The 21,257-nt window shown below is 33.0% G+C and overlaps 1 protein-coding gene and 1 long non-coding RNA gene across 2 annotated transcripts; both read left to right on the top strand.

The window, feature by feature from the left end:
• Positions 1-1,941: 1,941 nt before the first annotated feature.
• LOC142526835 (putative pectate lyase 12) lies at positions 1,942-6,375 on the top strand. Its single transcript, XM_075631455.1, has 4 exons — positions 1,942-2,256; positions 4,014-4,920; positions 5,097-5,299; positions 6,036-6,375. The coding sequence occupies exons 1-4, from the start codon at positions 2,117-2,119 to the stop codon at positions 6,226-6,228; spliced, it is 1,443 nt and encodes a 480-aa protein (XP_075487570.1). The 5' UTR covers positions 1,942-2,116; the 3' UTR covers positions 6,229-6,375.
• Positions 6,376-17,554: 11,179 nt separating this feature from the next.
• On the top strand, positions 17,555-19,916 carry LOC142537312 (uncharacterized). Its single transcript, XR_012818519.1, has 2 exons — positions 17,555-17,724; positions 19,750-19,916. It is a non-coding gene; the product is annotated as an uncharacterized LOC142537312 (long non-coding RNA).
• The last annotated feature ends 1,341 nt before the right edge of the window (positions 19,917-21,257 follow it).

Raw genomic sequence — 21,257 nt, 5'->3', positions numbered from 1 at the left:
TAATTGTTATAATTGAATCTTAAACATACGATAACTAAATTTAAGAAGTTGGTGGGCAAAAAATTCAGCCTTACCAAACAAGCGAGAATTACTACATTTGATGATGCCAACAAAAAGAAAAAGAAAAAACTTACGTGAGACGGTATAACGAGTTGTATTTTGTGAGACATATATTTTATTTTGGTCATCCATAAAAAAAGTATTAACTTTTATGCTAAGAGTATTACTTTTTATTGTGAATATCGTCGATAGGGTTGACTTGACTCGTCTCACATATAAAGATTCGTGATACCGTCTCACATAAGACCTACTCAAAAAAAAAAACTCCATTTTCAGGAAATCCAATTGGCACACATGATGTGACGGAAATGTCCCTGGAAGATAAATTTAAACCTTAATTTAAGGCACCATTAACCCTGCAGATTGAGCTAATTGCGGGATTGAATAGCAACAACATTCAAAAGCGAACAAATTGATTATCCATAGGCAGACCAGAGCCAACATCTTTCATATGTTGCAATACAGTAAGTTTTCGTGAGTTCATCTTATGAATTTTTATTTCTGAAAATAATGTACATATTTACAAGTAATATTTTTGACATAAAAATAATTTTTTTAAATGAATGATTCAGATAAAAAATCTGTCTCAAAAATTGACTCGTAAGACTGTTTTACAAAAGTTTTTGTTGTTGCAATAATATCCACTTAATATTAAATTAGATTTTTTTAAAAATTAATTATATAAAAATACATTAACGTATCTTCCCCTAAAACATTTGCCTTTGAAAATAAAATAACGGATTCATCATTAGTTTATTAGGAATAGGGCCCTTTTATGTCTCAATATCAACTTTTTATCAAAATATTTTAAAACCGATACAGTTCGGTTACGGTTCAAAGTATAGTTTGAATCGAGTAATTTTCCTGATTTTTTCTTTTTTTAAAAAAATAAAATTATGAATTAAAATTGATGAATAACCCACAAGATAATTAAAATATCATACAGAAATATCAATTATTAATTGCGCAATAACAATAAACTTTATGCTTTTTACTTTTTTAGAATGAAAATGGTCAAGCATAAATATATTTACAAACACATGAAGTAAGAAAGACCTAGTTATATTGGAAAATATAATTTTCAGGGGAAAATTTGGCCTTTTGGTTTGTAATTTGAGATATGTTCTCATGATTTTACATGATTTTCTGCTAGATTTCTAGTTTAAACTATGAAAAAATTAGATGAAATTCTAAAATGTGTCCTATAAATCGGCCAAGTTTGGACTTAGTTAAATATGTATGATGTTTTTGTTGTTGTCGTCCATTTAATACCAACGTGACAAACATTACAATGTGTTTGGTATTACATTTACACAACTGAAAAGGCTGCTAAAATTAAATAAATTCAAACTTATTAGACCATGACCAAAATGAAAGCACAAAAACCATTGAAGTTGTTTTAAAGATCAATTTTATGAAATAAATTTATGATTGGATCCCTAAATCGAGAAAAAGTATTATTAATAAATTTATGATTGGATCCCTAAATCGAGAAAAAATTTTATTTTTTATATTGAAAATATTATTTTTCATGAAAAATATATAAAATCAATCTCACCAATATAGACATGTAAAATCGTAATTATTTTTTATGTTAAAAATATTATTTTATTTTTTATATTGAAAATATTATTTTTCATGAAAAATATATATATAATCAATCTCACCAATATAGACATGTAAAATCGTAATTATTTTTTATGTAAAAAATATACATATAATCGATCTCACCGATATAGACATGTAAAATGGTAATCTAAGATACATCAACTTCCAGGGCAAATTTGTAATTTTATGTTTTTGACTTCTATAATCAATTCACATAGGCCCTACGTGAACCAAAGTGCAGATAAATTAACTCTTAGGAACGACATGACCTGACAAAAGGTAGTAGAACGGAACTACAAATATACTACCCAAGATTAATATATTCACTCAGTGCATTGAGCCCTTCAAAATGTTCAGACTTTTAAGAAACTGAAAACAACGCTTCCCTTCTTCTCCTCACTTCTCATTAATGCACTAATCTGAAACCACATTTGCAGAGATTAGTGCAATGGAAGTGCTGACAAGTAGCCGGTGCATTGTGTTTGTATTTCTTGTGGGTGCATTTTCTTGCCAGGTTTCAGCATTGCTCAATTTCACTCTCCCTGGGCAGCACCCGGACCCTGAATCTGTTGCTCAAGATGTTCACAGGCGAGAATTTGCTCCCTTTTGCTATCATTTTTTTTTCTGAGTTTTGGCTTCTATTTATTTTTTCGTGTAAGTTCAGTTTAAGCTTCTCCGGTCTCACTTCCTCTACATTTGGGCGTAAAAACTTTAGTCCAACACCGAAAATGTTTGTTTACAGTGTTCTATGGCAATGTGCATGTTTAGGATACCAGTTCCTCTAAAACTTAAACATTTTTAAAAAAAATGTGTGTGTTTTTTTTTCCTTCGAGGGACTAACGACCGGGTCACGTCTGAACCTTTTTCGGGTTGTCTATGATACATGTATACAGAGTTGGACTCATGGTTCGCTTGTCGCGGTCACGGAGATCGGAACGGATGCTGCCGTTCCAATTACAATGAAATTTCGCGTAACGGTCGCGGAACGAGTATTTTAAAAAAATATTATAAATATATAAAAATTAAAAATTTTGAAAAATATTTAGAAATATGAAAATTAAAATAAATATCATTTAAATAGATTATTTGATGTAAATAAGAAATTAAAATGTTTTTAAAATTTTATTAAAAATTTATTGAACACAATTTATATGGTCATTACATTTAAAATATTTCCAACCATATCAAAAATTAAATATATTATTAAAAATTATTTGTATTTAATTAATTAAAACTTTAAAATATTTTCGATTGGATATATATAAGTTCGCACAAATTTGAATCAATTTAGAGTGATGGACTAATAATAAGCATCAAATCTTATATAAAGTGATGTTACAAATTATTTAACATCAATTAAAATAGAAATATTTTATAATTAACTTAGTTTTTTCACACTTTGTAATGAAAATTTCTCAATATAAATAGTTGACTTGCGATCTCTTCTTTATTAGTCTTTCATCGATGGATGCACCGGGAATAAGACTCAAGATTCACTATCTCACATCAACCGATGTGCTTTGCTTTCCAATGTTCCTAGTGAAATTAATATTAAACTTATTAAATTACTCATATCATATGATAATAAAATAACAATGAGAAATGAAATATAAGTTGATGAAAACAAACATTTATATTCAAGCCATCAACCTACAAATTCATTCCCTTCCATTCCGTGCCGTTCCGCATGTCCCGTGCCGTTCCGCCGTTAAATACCCGTTTTCGGTATATGAAACGCCGATACAAGCCATCAACCTACACACCCCGGAACCTCGTCAAGGTTGCATCCGTTCCGGTTCCGGAACGCCCGTTCCGGCCGTTCCGTTCCCGTTCCCGTTCCGGCGAACCATTGGACTTATACTGCACATGCTGTATCTAACTCTGTATAACACAAAATATGAGCTGCAGAGTTGTGGGATTTTCATCTTTCTCTGTCTTCACAGCTTTATACTATTTGACTGTTTTAAGCAAACTTAGAGGATATACAGTCAGGAGATCAAAATATTTTCTAGTTAAGACTTAAAATGTTGGACTAAATTCTTGTTGGAGCACGCCCCGAGAGAACAAGTTTTTCTTCTTGATGCGTGGTCTTCCATGTCAGACATCTCTGTGTGTGTGAATCTATAAACTTACTTGAATTCGTGTATGCATTTTAAGCTAAAGTGTGGTCCTCCATCAACTTTTCAATTTTCTGTTGCATGCCATGGAATCCTATGTGTGTCGTCTTTCATGAATTGACTGTCGTCTTTCATGAATTGACTAGTGACAAGTACATGCAAATGTTCACTATAATTTATATCTTATACTGGGCCCTGAACAGATTTTATTTTCATTAATTCCCGCAGAAGAGTCAATGCATCAATGTCAAGAAGACAAATGCTATCCTACACCACCAGTGACCAGTCATCCACTTGCTTCACTGGCAATCCCATGGATGACTGCTGGCGTTGCGACCCCAATTGGCAACTCAACCGTCAAAGGCTTGCAGATTGCGCCATTGGGTTTGGTCAATATGCCCTTGGTGGCAAAGGGGGGCGTTACTATGTCGTGACAGATTCATCAGACGGCGATGCCGTCAACCCAAAGCCGGGAACCCTTCGATATGCAGTCATTCAAACTGAACCTCTGTGGATTGTTTTTCCCACCAATATGCTCATTCATCTCTCCCAAGAGCTGATTTTCAACTCCTATAAGACTCTGGACGGCCGGGGAGCAAACGTACATATAACCGGGGGAGGATGCATAACATTGCAATATATAAACAATGTCATCATTCATAATATACATATACACCATTGCTACCAATCGGGGGAGACAAATGTTAGATCGAGCCCAACACACTCTGGGTGGCGTACACTATCAGACGGTGATGGGATCTCCATATTTGGATCAAGGGACATTTGGATTGATCATTGCAGGTTGTCAAATTGTAAAGATGGCTTGATTGATGCTGTCATGGGATCCACTGCAATCACCATATCTAACAACATTTTCTCACACCATAATGAGGTCATGTTATTAGGCCACAGCGACAATTATTTGCCCGATTCTGGGATGCAAGTGACCATAGCTTTTAACCATTTTGGTAAAAGACTAATACAGAGGATGCCAAGGTGTAGAAGGGGATACATACATGTGGTAAACAATGACTTTACAAGGTGGGAAATGTATGCGATTGGAGGTAGTGCGAGTCCTACCATCAATAGCCAAGGAAACCGCTACATTGCCTCTTTTGATAACAATGCAAAGGAGGTAATCTTTTTCCTTGAACAATGTACTATCATTCTGGCACATCCCATGCCCAGGGGCTCTAAGAAAAACATCAATTCTACAATCCATCATGAGACAAAAGATTACATATTACCGACTTAGGGTCTGTCCGAGATCATCATCTCAAATCCATTATATTGAACTAATTTGTGTTGTAGGTTACGAAACGGTTGGATACTTCGGATGAAGAATGGAGGGATTGGAATTGGAGGAGTGAAGGAGATATAATGGTGAATGGAGCATTCTTCGTGGCGTCAGGACAAGATGTAGGGGTGAAATATGAGAAGGCTTATAGTGTGGAGCCCAAATCTGCTGCAGATATTGACTTGCTCACGCTCAACGCTGGTGTCCTTAGGAGCAGGTCATTTTACTTATTCTTTCTTTAACTTTGTTCTCTTTTTCCCTTTTTCCTGTCTGTTGCTTTTGCTCTTTTTAATAAAGAACTAGTCACAAATTTTGTTTGTTTCTCAGTTAAAACGCTAAGAGAATAGCGCTGATTTATTTCAAGATGCTGGAGAACCCAACATACAATCTTACAAACATTTACAAATTTCTCACACATTTAAAGACCTCACCAATATACACATTGAACCATAACAAGATCATCTCCGCCGATAGAGTACCCATTGGTTGACTCTAAAACCATTTTTCATGCTTAGGATCCACGAGGCAACTTGTGCAAGCAAGTCTTGCTTGCCATGACATAGCCGGATTTAGCTGATATGGGTGGCGGTCGTCCCTGGCCTTGTCATATTTTCTGTAAAATTGTTTTTTTTTTTTTTTTTTAATTATACCCCTCTGCTTTGGGAGCCTTGGCATGATTGTCTCTATAACGTCTCCTTTGAGTCCACACTCACTTTAGAAGAAGGTGGATTCAAGTTTTGGGAGAAATCAATCATACCACCTTGAAAACATTTTCAATTTGTCAATAAGATGACCGATGCTTATATCTGGCCTACAGCTCTCTCCTACATCGTTTACTAAGGGAGCACACATAACATTACCACATACGTTCATCATTTCATTTGCATAGAGATCAATATATCGGAGTCATCAATCAAAATGCTATACCTAACTTTGTTTCTTTCTGTCAGCAGGGGTAACAAGATGTCTAAGTGGGCAGGAGATAGCTCTGGAGCTGATTTTGATTCAAATTCCGATGGCTTTGACGACTATGATGACTACTCGGGGAGCCAGAAGCCTTGCACTAATAACTCTATCCTGACCACTTCTCTAACGATCTTGACAATCTTTTTATTTCTACATGGCACTACGACTTCCATTCTATAGTGGAAAGCCATGTAATGACTATGGGAGAATCCCAAGTATGGTTTCGTTCCTGCATTTTAGTTGTGATATTTAGCTTTTACTAGTTTCAAGAAAACTTGCTCGGAACAGACCCAAAAATCAATATTCAGGAAGACTGGATTTGGGATCTGGTTGTCACGGGGTAAACCTTTCAAGTTCGTGTATGATATTTGCAAATCGACTCTGCCCCTAAAAGTAAATCACAACAGAGAGCCTCGATTTCGTCCTTGATAAAATGACCAAACAAGAAAAAATTTCAAATTTCATACATATTCGTGGAAAAAAATATTTTTCCATAAAAATTCACATAGATCACCTCAGCTCAATAAAGCTCCTGCTTCACCGCGGTTGAATCATGTGTTGTATGGACAGAAAACGTCAGATAAATCTAGAAATTTGTCCACAAACATGTAAGTGGCAATGAAAACTGAGTTCAGTGTTCTAAAAAAAGTGAAAGCTAATGCGCGATGTGAGGAAAAAGCTTTCGCTTAAAACAAAAGCCTGAAAAAACAGTCATCCTTTGGTTGACTATACTAAGTGCAAAAAGCATGTAAAAACTATATAAAAAAGGAAAAATTGATTGGGTGGGCTGAACCCATAGTTTGATATATTGATCATAGACGGAAGGGCATTTGAGAGGGAGCAGAGAAGTGTCATTGGGGGGAAAAATTTGCCTTCACCGCAGCTATGTTTTCCGTCATGTATGATCCTGATTCTACTCTGCTAATTTTCGAGTTCGACGGTAGTTTCCCCAAACACCCATCACTTATTCTCTCTCCCAGATAAGTCGGAGGTACAAGTTGAAGACGAAGAAAATACATGTTTTAGGGCTGGTGACGGAAACTGGAGATTGGTTTCACATATTTTATTACGTTAATTCAAGTTTTAATTTAAGTGTAAGATATTTCCGCAATTTTTATTAGGTTTTGAGATTTTACGTTCTAAAAACAATGATATTTATGAAATAAATTGATTTTGGTTATATGGTGGTACGAGATTTGTTGTTGACGATTATGTGATTGTTGAACAATGCCAATTTCAGCACGTCTAGGTCTCGGGACGTGACATGTACTAACAACATACTTTGCTCAAAAGGCCACAAAAATAGGCATGCGATTAATGTACTTGAAATGTTTTTATAATAACAATTCATTTTTGATGTGTTGTTGTTTTATCAAGAAATTGGAGAATAATATATATATATATATATATATATATATTAATTTCCCGCCAAAATGTCATTTCTAAAAAAAGAAAGATATATCATGAATATTGAAATATGTGTACTACAATAAATGACCACTTCAATTATTGTTTGCATTAATTATATCAATTCATTTAATTCAATTTTGAATTTATTTAATTTTTATATCAATTCAAATGTAATTCATGTATTATATATTTTTTATTTTTTTACTCAAATTGAAACTAAACTCTATTGAAAACGTAAACTATATTAAAATCCATGTCTCCTATATGGGTTTGTTCCATATATATAGGTGACTGAGTTCAACGTCTATGATCAGAAGATGTCTTCTGACTTCTGATTGAATCAGCATTATTACCTAAAAAGGTTCCTGCAGAAAAGCTATAAAACAATCAGTCATGTTTCATACTAAAATCGGTAAAGCGAATTAAATGACTTCGTACAGTATTTAATGCTGCAATTAATACTAGTACTAGGTAACCTTAACGGTAACATTTAAGATTAGTTCCGTTAGGAAACATCTTCTTCTGTTTCTGTTTTTCTATCCTTTCTACTGCTTTTGTTTTACTAACACAGTAGCTTCTGCTTTTCTTATTGTCTACTGTTTTTCTTAAAGAATGCTGCTGGTTTTTATTTTCATCGCCACAACTAATTTATGTCTATCAATTAGTTTATTTAATTTTTCTAAAAATAAAATTGGTTGGGTGTTAAAAGATCACTAGAATAAGGTTTTTCAATGAACATTAAATTACAATTTAATAATCATAAATTTTTGATCTCAAATGCATATTATTTCAAATTTAACTTAATTTGAAATAATCAATGCATTGTAGTTTTTTTCCAAAACCATGTGTATATTGTATACTTTAATTGTCTTCTTGAAAATTAAAAGAGATAAATTCAAAAGAATTTCAAATTGACATTAAATTACTATCAATAAACATGTATAATACCCTTAATAATCAGAAATGTTTGACACCCAATGCATGCAATTCGAGACTTCCATAATTTGAAAGAGTTAATGTATGATATAATTCTGTCAAAAGCATCCAATGTATAATTTTTGTCCCATGTGATGTCTTATTTGAATTTTAAATTATAAATAATGCAATATTGCATATTATATTAGAAACCAATTTTATTCTATTTATCTTACTAAATTTATTTACTCCAAAATTGAATTCTGAAATGACTCCTCTTTTCAGCACCATATATGAGTTGAATCCTTTCAAGATGCAATGTTCGTTTAAATTAAGATTTGTTCGTTGTTATGAACTACCTACATATGGAAACAACGAGAAAAACGAGACATTAAGTTTGAAATCTGTCTTTCATGATCGAGAAGTAAAAATATTATTATTCTATTTGTACAAAATTTTAGTTATTACGTATTACTAATGTGATAATTTTCTTATATATTACAAAGTTCACGTATACATGATAGTGTAAAATGTCCCGTAATTGAAATGATTAAACCAATTCTGAAGAAAGTACGTAACTTATTAGAAGACACCTTATAAAATTTATTGACATTGTTTTGAAATACACATAGTAAATGTTAATAAAATAACTTTTCTGATTTATACATAATTTACATATGTTTACATGTTTCATTTTTCTTTCGGAATAATAGATTGTTGTGTATATTACGAAGAGATTTTGTAGATAAAATCACAACTCATTCGGATAAAGATATTGATAAAACAATTATTGTTATCATTCAAATGTGTCAAACACGTGTCATGTCGCAAAATTGTTTGTGAATGTGGATTTAGATGAAATTAATGAATTTTTAAAAAATATTTATCATTAATTTTATTGAATGTGATTTAGAAATATTTTTTTATCACATGTTAAAAAATAATAATATATAGCTTCTCGAAAATTAAAGAATTAAATATGTATTAAGGTTGGTGGTCGACATCAATTCACTAAACACGATAAGAATCATGTCATTGCCTTAGGCTAACATAATAAAAAAAATGATATATGATAGTGATTATTAGCCAAAAATATTAAACGACATGCGTTGTATTTAAGAAAGTTTTTTAAAATTAACGAAAAAATAGTTTTTATTTTTATTTTTATAATTATATATATTTTTTCATTTTAAATATCTATTCATTTTCACTAATTTTTAATAATATCATCGTGTGCATCGCACGTGTTAAATACTAGTTTCTATAATATTAAAAGATCGACTATATATATTTTACTATTTACAAATAATAAGGCCGAATGTTTATAGCTTTATCAAAAATTATAATTATTGTATTTGCAACGTAATATTCAGACCATAAGATTTGTCATTAGGAATCTGAATCGAACACTGATATTTAAATTTAGGAATAGCTGTCTAATCAAGAGTTGAAGACGTGGCAAGTAATAATTACGAAATTTAAAAGAATCAACGTGATAACATACGCTAATTATAATAATTGGTTCGGATAATTATTGAATTAGTAAAGCTGAATAATTTATTTTATATAATTCATCTGTAAATTATAATGTTTTCAACTTTTATTTTCCTAGCTTTCTTCACTCGAACCACTTTTCGAATAGTAAAAAAATTATTAAAAAATCACATTATAATAATTTTTGGCGTTTTAACGAAAAATAAAACGAATAGTTTTCTTATAAAAACAAAAAAAATTACAAGTATGTTTCATTATCACAGTGTTAATTTTTTTTGGCAAAAACTTGTGTGAGACGGTCTCACGGATCGTATTTTGTGAGATTGATCTTTATTTGGGTCATCCATGAAAAAGTATTACTTTTTATGTTAAGAGTATTACTTTTTATTGTGAATATTGATATGATTGACCCGTCTAACAGATTAAGATCCGTGAGACGATCTCACATGAGACTCACTCATTTTTTTTTTATCACAAGCTAGGGTCAATTTTTGGTGCTTTTTAATTTTGTTTTTATAACTCTCATTTAGAAAAAATACAAATACAAAAGGAAAGATTATGGAACTCATTTAGAAATCTCATTATTTCAGCCCCTGTTAAAGTTATATATTTTTTTTTTTGACAAAAAAGTTATATTTTTAAATATAGCCTTCTTCACCGCATATTATATAATATAATCTTTAATATTTTAAAAATCCTAAAATACCCTTAATTTACTCTTTTCAATATCTCGATTAATTACAACTAAGTAAAATAAAATTTATTTGGTATATGTTAGAAGGAATAACTATATTTTAAATATTAACTTAATTGTCATATTAAATTTATTTCATTTTTTATTCGAATATTTTTTCTCAATCTCAATTATTAAGCATTACGAATGAAGAAATGAAACTACTGTCAATTTTATAGAATAAAATGTGAGTAAAAAACCACTACATAAATCTTAGAAAATAAAAAATATTTGGAAAAAATTAAATAATCCACATAAAACAAAGTATACTCTACTATTTCGTGGTTCCAACATATTTTCTTTCTTCGAAACTCTCTTTATATCTATCATGCAAAATTCTTGAAAAATAATTATCATATACGTTAAGTTATCAAATTAAATTTATTTCTCAAAGTAATGGAAATAAATTTCTATTTTTAAAAATTGGCTTAATATTAGGCTAAATTTGATATGGTAGGTTGAAGTAGGGTTTTTTTTTAATAGAAAATCTCTCTTTATTAAACGCATCTATAATCATTTCCTCAAACTCTTTCTCCAGCCCGCATCCAAACGACGCAAATGAGTTGATTATTATTTAATCATTTGGAAATTTCAAATTCTTACTAGAAATTGTCATTTTAATTGTATGATATCGTCCATCTCTACTCTTATCGGGGAAGAATTATAAAAATTTTAGGCTCTGTTTGGACAATTATTTTTAAATTTGAAAGAATGAATGAGCCAAGTCGTTGTTGATCGGCCCGTGAGCTCATAGGTTCACTTTGGGATGTAATTACATCAAATTCAATCGAATATGGAGAAAATATAAAGTTTGAATTCGAGCTTGATTCGAATAATGAACAATTAAAATTTAATTCGAATTAGAGATCGAATAATTGAGCTCAGCTTGTAACATATTAGCATATTTGAAAGCTCACCATAAAACACAGTCTCAAAACATTCTAAATATATTCATTTGATATATGACTATACTATATCATGCTGTTACTAAAATAATAAATTATTGAACAACGTGATTTGGGTCTGAATCTGCTAAAAAAAATTTGTTATAGTTTATTTTGAGTTTGATAATTCATATGCAAATCTAATATTTTAAAACCGACTTTAAAAACTCTCGAAGTACACCCGATTCGTTGATTCCTCTGGACTTTTGACTTGGGTTTTGATTTCATCCGTGTTCGGTGTATCGAGGTTTGATTTGATAAAGTTGAATATAAAATATACAATCGTGTCATAAATAAGGAATTGGCAATATTTAAAAAAAAAAATTAGTGACTCAGAAATCGAATTAAGAGCATCCAGGATATTTGGAATCTCATGTCATCCACAATCCGAATATCCCAACTAAAATTCATATATTTCAACATTTTACATCAATTTTTATACCCAAAAAACACTATATATCAAAAAACAAAAAAACAAAAAAAAAAAAAAAATGGAATGGATAAAAATTTCAGTCAGCCTTTTAGGGATTTTTTAAACTTTCCAAATATCGACGAGAATTCAAGTGGAGAAAATTCTCGAGTTCGTCCGAATCTACATCTTCTATTTCCATTTCTTACACAACACCCACATAATTTGCAATATTTTCCATAATCACCATCATATTCTTATAATTTCTAAAGTTATTCAAACTTCTCGAGTAATGTAAGGCCTGATATTTGATTACTGTAATCAGATATTGATTAATTGACAAAATTGAGGTTGTAGGCGTTCAAATGGAGAAGTCGGGCGTCGGTACAATACAAGACCAAAAAGCTTGTACAGAACATCTGGCGCCCGAGCGGAAGAAAATGACCGCTCGAGCGCCAGTGCACCAGCAGTTTATCTTTTGGACAGAAAGTATGGCGCCCGAGCGGTAGAATATGACCGCCCGAGCGCCGGTGTGCAACAAGAGGAGTAATCGGGCAGAGAGTATGGCGCCCGAGCGATAGTTTTTGACCCCCCGAGCGCCAGTGTTTGATAAAACAAAGGCATGGGCAGAACATTCCGCGCCCGAGTGGTATTATGCGATCGCCCGAGCGCCGCCTGAAATACAAGAAGAAATAGACACGTATCATGGCATGCAACTTGGATATATATATGCTTGCGTTCCTTCACAAGCTGGAGAAAGGAACGAGAATTCTTTCTGGAAAATCCTTACGCCTTTTATTTTATAGATTTGAGATTTGTTCAAGATCCGCCCGTCTGAATTTCAATCCGATTTCAGTATTGTGTTTCTATCGACAAGAGCTTCAACTGGACGTAAGTTTTATTACGTTTTGATATGATTTGAAAATATGACATTGAAGGAATTGGATATAATTCATATATGGTGTTCTTGACATTTTAGACATCGTAGAACCGAAACCGGACTGAAGAATAGATACTGTATGGAATTATTATGATTTTCGGAAGCAATTGATTGAGATTTGATATCAGATTTGTATCGTTACTGATTATGAATTGAGATTTGACTATTATTATGTGTTCTGGATATACTGATCAGTATATATTTGAAGTCAGATCGAAGAACAGACTGTTTATACAATTGTTATGATTTTTCAGAATATATTAATTGAGATTGAGCAGATTTGTGATATGGATTAGAATGGGGATGATATTGATATTGATTATGAGTTACAGATTGTATCTCTTGTTGTTGACCGGTTGGGTATATCGAGATTATGCCGTTATGTTGTCATTATTGATCAGATTGTATATTGAACAGAACAGATTTGAATTGAATAGTATTTGATATTGTACTTCTCAATTATGTCATTTCAAATTGATTGACATTGACAGATTCAGATTCCAGACTTTGACTTCGACAGATCGACGGAAAGAAAGGTATAAATCAATGTTAACCGGGAGATCGACTTGAGTTAGATTTAACTCCAGTTTCCCTAAACCACATACTTTATTTATTGCATTGATGTTTGTGATTCTTGAGATTGATGTGCTTAGTCTATTGAATTATAGCAGAGCATATCTTGAGTTATGGGCTGACGTGCCTAGTCTTTTGACCGATTGTTTTTATACCTTTGTATTATCTGCCTGAGTATGCTTATTCTATTGATGTATAGAAAAGCAGTGGATAGCGGATAGCTATTGAGTGAGAGTCACTGACAGAGGGACTAGATTGTGACAGAGTGGTCACTAGTCCATTGCACATTGTCAGAGTAGGATTGGCGGAAGTGCCAAGACACTTGACGTTTGGTATATCGAATGGCTTAAGAGACGGAGAGGTCCTTATTGCTGATTATTCGATATGGATCAGACCAAAGTCCAGAAATAGGGACGTACCGCCACCGCAAACGGGAAAGTAGGTGGGAGACTTGTTACGTTCTTATTCAGACCGGGATCCCTAGATGATAGATGAGTCGAGTCTGAGAGATCGAGTCAAGAGTTTGATTTACAGATTTGTATTGATTCATGTTTCGTAGATTACGATTCATGTTTTTATTATAGTTTCATCTGTATTCACTAATGTGTCATAACTTGTTGATTCATGTTCAAATCTGATTAGGATACATGTATTGATATCTGTTTCATGCTGTTATATATGTTTTTATATGGTTGCATGTAAACATTGTTTATACTGAGATTATATTCTCACCGGAGTTATCCGGCTTTTTTCGTGTTTGTATGTGTGCATGACAACATATGGGACAGGATCAGGGTCAAAAAGAAGATGAGAGATCGAGATTAGAGTGGTGATTCCGGACTTTGATGTAGATAGGTTTCAGCACTGGATATGTAGTAGTTGAACTTTAGTTTGGTTTGAATGCATGTTGTACAAGACTTGTACTTATATACTGGTATGTATATTAGATTGATTCCATTACGTTCCGCATTTTAAAAAATTTTTTTTATGACCCTAATTATTTGATTAGTATATTGATCCTAATGATGACTAAAAAGATGATTAGCGTCCGGGTCCCCACAACAGGTGGTATCAGAGCGATAGATCCTTTAGATTGAGATAGAAGATAGAACGAGCGAGGTAGATTGAGTTTTCTTTCCTGCTTTTTGCGATGCTAGCATGTGACTTATTATAATGTTGATTTACATTGTATATGCTAGTATGATCGCATGTTTTCTTGTTTTCGAATATACATGTTTACCTGAATATCTGAGTCGATGTGGTAATACATGATTACCTGAATATCTGAGTTGATTTGGTAATGTGTATTATTGAGAATGAATCAGAACCGATTCTTGATCAGAGGTAAGCTGATCAGAAAGGGACTGAGACAGATTTGTCTCATGTGATTGCTAACCTTTTTTATAATCAGATTGACCTGCTCGAGGAATCCCAGAACAGGGTAGTATCTTGACTAATCAGATGGATGTATCAGAAACTCTGATGGAAACATTGTTGCAGAGGTTTCAGTCATTTCAACCGCCGATTCTGAAGGGTACTGAGGCGTCTGTTGATTGTGAGAATTTGTTAGATGAGATAGAAATGTAGTTTGATTTCCTTGATTGCACAGATGAACGTAGAGTTACACTGATTGGGCATCAGTTACACGAGGTCGCTAAGAGTTGGTGGCTCGTAACCAAGGAAGCTTTAGAACAGCGTGGTACAGTGATTACGTGGAAAATCTTCAAAACTGAATTTTATCAAAGATTTTTTCCAGTATCTTACAGACAAGACAAGAGTACAGAGTTTGCAAATCTGAGATATGGTCAGTTGAATATCGAAGAATATTTGGCCAAATTCTTTACCTTGCTACGTTTTGCTCCTCACGTGGCTGAGAATAACGAAGCGGTAGTTGATCAGTTCATCAAAGGATTGAATCCTGAGATACTTACATTGGTAAATGTAGAACAACCGAATAACTTTGTTGATGCACTGAACAGAGCCAAAAGAGCTGAAGCAATTCTGACGAGACAGAAGGGAGCTTCGTATGTTTTTCCAGCACTGAGACCACAGCAATTGCCTTCCAGATTTGATAGTGGCAACAGCAGTGGTAAGAAGAAAGACTATTTGAAAACCAAAAGAAAACAGTTTAAGAAATCTGGGAGTAGTTCATCTAGCTCCAGTGAATCCATACAGAGTTATACTGGAGTGTATTGTAACACCTGCGGAGGGAGACATCCGACTGAGCAATGCCAAGGAGTGATTGGTAGTTGCCGTATCTGCAGACAGCAGGGGAATTTTTCTAGAGTATGTCCACAACAAGGTTCTCAGAGGTTCCAGGGAGCTGAATCATCTGGATCAGTGACTCAGACTGAGAGACGATCATCTGGTGTTCACTCATTCCAGCCCCCACCGACTACTACTCCGTCACAACTAAGGTCAGGAGGAAGCCAGACTGTTAGCCAACCTCCCAAGACTGTAGGCCCGAGTGGTTGCATGGACCGAGGAATAGGCCCAGAACACACCTGATGAGGTAGTGACAGATAATTATTCTCCTTGTGATTATCTTGCATAGGTATTGATAGATACTAGTGCATCCTATACGTTTATCTGTGAACGAGTTGCATTGATTTATGCAATGTCTCTCGAGTACTTATCTGCTATAGTAATTGTTTCCTCTTCTTTTGGGGAAGAGGGCTGATATCAGTGAAGTCTGTGAAATATGGTATGTTACAGTACGACGAGCATGAAATTGAGTCAGATTGTATTGTACCTGAGTTGTCTGATTTTGACTACATGATTGGTATCGATATGCTGATCAAGTACAGAACGACAATAGATAATGCCCATAAGATTATGAGATTCAGACCTGATATGGCTGATGAATAGAAATTCGACGTTAAGGATTTTAGATCTAGAATGCGTTTGATATCTGTGTTATTGATGACTTGACTATTACAGAAAGGAATAGAGGGATTCTTTGTGTATTCAGTTGATGTACTGAAGTCGAGCTCATCATTGGCTGATTTGCCAGTGATATACTGATGTCTTCCCAGATGAGATTTCGGGATTGCCTTCGATTAGAGAGATAGACTGCAGCATGGAATTGATGCCAAGTATAGTTTCTATCTTTGAAATATTATACTTACTGGCACTGATCGAATAGAAAGAGTTGAAAGAATAGCTTGAAGAATTACGGGTCAAGGGTTATATCAGATCGAGTGTTTCTCCTTGAGATGTTCCAGCTATGTTTATGGGTTGATAACCTGTGTAGTTCAGATGTATTTTGATGATTTTGTGATTATTCATATCGATGATATTCGGATGTCTTTGAAAAATCTGACTGATTATGTTGAACATTGAAGACTTGTGTTGAAAACACTGAGAAGTGAAAATTGTACGTAAAAACTGCAAAGTGTGAATTTTGATCAAGACAAATTATATTTGTGGAGTACAATTGTGAAGTCCCGAAAATTTTAAGTCCATATGAACCACGTGCGTGCAAGTTATTAAATTCCTTATGTATTTTATGATTTTAATGCATACTTTCATTTAATTTATGAAATTTATTATTTTAATTATTTATGTTTATTTAATGTACGTTAAAATATTTTCTTGAGTTTATGTTCAGATGTTTATTCGAGGCGGAATCAAGGAAAGGAGACCGGGACGATTTTAGTAAATATTATTGTGGTATTTTATTTTAAGTTAGGCTTGAGGCATTTTTAAATAATTTATGAAGTTTAAAGCCTAATTTGAATATTAAGTTATTTTAGAATTTTAAACTTTTAAAGTTTATTAATTTAAGGATGTATTATTTTTAGTAGAGAATCATCATTTTTATTTAGTATACTAATTGATTAATTAGTATTTTTATTATATTAATTTAAAATCCTTAAAATGATCATTTATTAAATGATTTATTTAAACATGCAAGCACACACAATTTGACTCACACACACACTCACACCTTTACACATACATATACACGTATATTACATATACACACAAAACAAAACACATGTTATTCAACCTATTTGACTAAGGAGAAAAGAAAGTTTTTAAAAACTCTTCTCTCCATTATTATTTTTGGTTCCTCTCCACTTTTCTTTATCAAATTGTCTTTCCAAGAGCACGTCCATCTTTTTTTTCTTTGCAATATTCCAGCATCTTTTGGTTGAGGTTATTCAAGAAAAATTCGAGCAAAGTTAGTCCCGGATCGTCTTCCGTATCGTCTCCGCTTCGGTATCGTCGTTACGGTATTTTTAAATATCAAAAGGTACGTATAATCTGTTCTTGCTGCATCGATCATGTCATATTATGTATTAAGTTGTTTTTAAGCATAAAAATGTATGTATGATGTAGAAGTTTGAGCAGAAAAATCTACCGAATGTATTTGGAAGTATTTTTGGAGTTGAAATTTCGTGTTATGATGGTCTTTCGAAAACTGCGATTTTTATGTACATAATTTGAGAAAACTTTCAACTATAAAAACGTAGATCTTTTTGATACGTTCGATTTGATATAAAATTCGAGTTATTTGGATTAAAAACGAGTGAGTTATGGTGTTATTAGTATGACTGCTCAAATTAGATCCGAAAATTCCTGTTTTGATGTTATTTCGAAAACTGCAATTTTTCGGTACATATTTTGAGAAAACTTTCAACTACAAAAACGTAGATCTTTTCGATACGTTCGATTTGATATAAAATTCGAGTTATTTGGATTAAAAACGAGTGAGTTATGATGTTTTTCGTATGACTGCTCAAATCGTGTTTCAAGAAAGTTATGAATTTTAATGTGTTCTTGAAGTTTTTATGTTGCAGGCTTTGTTGGGGATCGATGGGTTATCGTTGCTGCATATAAGAAAGTTAGTAATGATGTTTAGAGTATTTTTGAGGTTTCGATTCATGTCGTTAAAAGCTTGAATTATTAAGAAGTCGTAAGAAATAAACTTTAATATAAATGACAGTATTTTTGGGTCGTATAAATTGTAGGGTGATTATAAAAGTTTAGTTCATTGTTATGGTGTCCTAGAATGGTCTCATAGTGTGGAATCTTGATGCATTATGTGTTAATTGGGAGAATAGACATGTCATAAAATTTTCATCAAATAATTCGTTGGGCAGACGGACACGGACCCGGAGACGGAGGTTAGCACGGGGTTCGTGCCTTCTCATTTCTTCAACACATATTTAAACGCACAGACACGGACCCGTACACGGACCTAGGGACGGGCTCCGTGCTCCTTCTTTTACATGACACATACGAGGCAGTACCTACACGGACCCGGGGCCTGACTTGGGTACGGGGTCCGTGTAGCTTCAGTTTTTGGGATAAATATTTTATCACTTAAGGTTTGGTTTGAGGTGTTATGGTATGATTTAACATTAATGTTTAACAAGGTCAAGTGGTGAGAAATTATAGAATGTTCTAAGAAATTATTTAGCTTGAGATTAAGCATGACTTTTACGTTTAAGTTGTACACGTTAAGCTTATGAAATCATGTTAGTATGTTGCAGCAACGACACGATTGACATCCAACGAATCCCTCAGCGCTAAGTAAGTATGTATGACGTGCAAAGAAAATATTTGAAGTTTTTGAGGTATGCTAAATGTCTTGTGACCAAAAGTAAATGGGTTTGGAAGTCGGTGAACGTGGCCGAGGACCTCTCCACCCCGTTAAATTATGAACGGGTTTGAAGTTAGGATTGGAAAGCGTTAAATTATGAACGGGGACCAATCCGCCCGTTAAATTATGAACGGGTTAGATCGTGGTTGTGAAGCGTTAAATTATGAACGTGGATCAACTGGCCTGTTAAATTATGAACAGGGATCTCATGTATGTGGCAGTGGATACGTCCCTGTCAGCCCAGTACTGTGGTTTGTCTGATCAGATATTTATTATGTTAAGGGTCACTTGCTTTGAAACATCCTCTACGAAAATGATGAAGTTACGTATGTTCAATTAAGTTCAAGTATGCAGTATGTTTATGAAAGTTTATGATGATGGCACGTCAGAGTATGTATGTACGTATGTTCAAAGTCATTATGCAAAATTCAAAGTTATTATGCAAAGTTCAAGCTATTATTCAAGTTCAAGTTTCAAAGTATGTATGTTCAAGTTTTAAGGTTATTATGAAAGTTTTAAATTTATTATGCAAGTTTCAAGTTTATTATGCAAGTTCAAGTTTGAAGTTATGTATGTTCTATTTTTAAGTTGCATGCGATTTTATTATGTAGTACTCGTTATTCCAGTTTATACGTGTTGAGTTTTTAGACTCACTAGACTTGATCGATGCAGGTGAGTATGTTGATGAGGAGACAGGAGGTGGCGACCAAGGGGCAGGCTTGGACTGAGCGGAAGGCTAAACCCGAGGACCACTATGTTTATGTTTTATGAAAACTTTAAAATATTATGTTTTTATGTTGGTTGTGAGATAATTTGGAATAAGTACTTTGTTGGAAAATTTGAGTATGGGATGTTGATTTTAAATATTATTATGTTGAATGATAAGTAACGACTGTATGAATTTTATGTTTAAGAAAATTTTTAATTTTTCCGCAAATTTTGAAGTAGTAAAAGTACGGTACGTTTCAGTTGGTATCAGAGCGGTGTTCTTGTAAAGGGTTATGCCTACTGCCAGTCGCAAGAAGCTCACGAAGTCACACCTCAAGTCTGTAAGTTTTAAAGTCTTTTAAGTAATGAACATCAAGTCATGATTTCAGTATGTGTATGCTTTAAATTCTATTACCTGTATGTTTACATGACATACGTTTCAGAGTACAGGCTGACTTGTCATTATGAATTGAGATTGGATCTTTAAAATTTTTATGCATGTTATGACATGAAATGAGAAAGTAATTAATTTCTTGCATGTTGGTGTGGTGGACTTGGACATGAGTAAGAATTTTATTTTTGGGCGTTTGGAAAAGTTGAAAATGATTTGTCTATATTAATTTTTGGTTAATAGTACTGATGTTATACTTGTGGGTCATAAGTTAAACTTGATAATGATGAATGCTTTTGGGACTTGTAGATTTTATAAGAAATTTCTGATGATTCATGGTTGTTAGCTGAGTTGATTCTTTTAGAACTCCATTAAAGGATTAATGGTTCGGGACTACGACGATCTTTAGAAATATAAAGACGTAGAATTTATTTAGGATGCATGTCTTTCCAGTTGGATTTAAGGATTGAATTGCACGAATTGAAAATTTTAAAGACCTAAGTGCAAAGCAATATTCTAAGGGATTATTTTCGAATTTATCAAATTTTGGGATTAAATTATTAGTTCAAGAATTTTAAGGTTAATGGGGTTAAGTCGAAAAATTTATGGGTATGAAGATGCAAATTTCAAAGAGTTGTAGGGCCAAAAATATAAATTTTGGGAACTTTAAGGGCCAAATTGCAAAGTCCGAAATTTTTGAGGATTAAATACAAACTTTTGAGGAACACTTGGGATTTTAAATATTAATAGAAATGTAAGACATGTTATGGAAATTGATTTTGGGTTTAATAAGCTTAAGATTGTCGAACTTTATGTTACGAGAAACTTATAAGATGGAATTAAGAATGCCAACAACTTATGGGTAATTGTGGAATTCTTGAAATTTAGGACAATTGGGTAATTTTTTTTAGGAAATTAAGAATTTATGCTACAATTTTAAGAAATTGGGAGAACTAGTTTAGCGGTAAATGAGAATTGAATGGTTTAAATGATAGAAATCTCGAGGATTTAAGCTCGAAGAGATCATTAGAACATTGAAGTATTTGGGTTATAATATTATAAGAAATGGTAATCAAGGGAG

The sequence above is a fragment of the Primulina tabacum genome, chromosome 2 (assembly GCF_025594145.1).
Source record: "Primulina tabacum isolate GXHZ01 chromosome 2, ASM2559414v2, whole genome shotgun sequence".
Classification (NCBI taxonomy): domain Eukaryota; kingdom Viridiplantae; phylum Streptophyta; class Magnoliopsida; order Lamiales; family Gesneriaceae; genus Primulina; species Primulina tabacum.
This window is presented reverse-complemented; position numbering and strand designations above follow the sequence as displayed.

Excerpts from the sequence above, each read along its gene's own strand:
- LOC142526835 (XM_075631455.1), top strand. The coding sequence starts at position 2,117 with ATGGAAGTGCTGACAAGTAGCCGGTGCATTGTGTTTGTATTTCTTGTG. Across the intron at positions 4,921-5,096 it reads TTGATAACAATGCAAAGGAG|GTTACGAAACGGTTGGATAC; the intron begins GTAATCTTTTTC and ends TTTGTGTTGTAG. Across the intron at positions 5,300-6,035 it reads GCTGGTGTCCTTAGGAGCAG|GGGTAACAAGATGTCTAAGT; the intron begins GTCATTTTACTT and ends TTCTGTCAGCAG.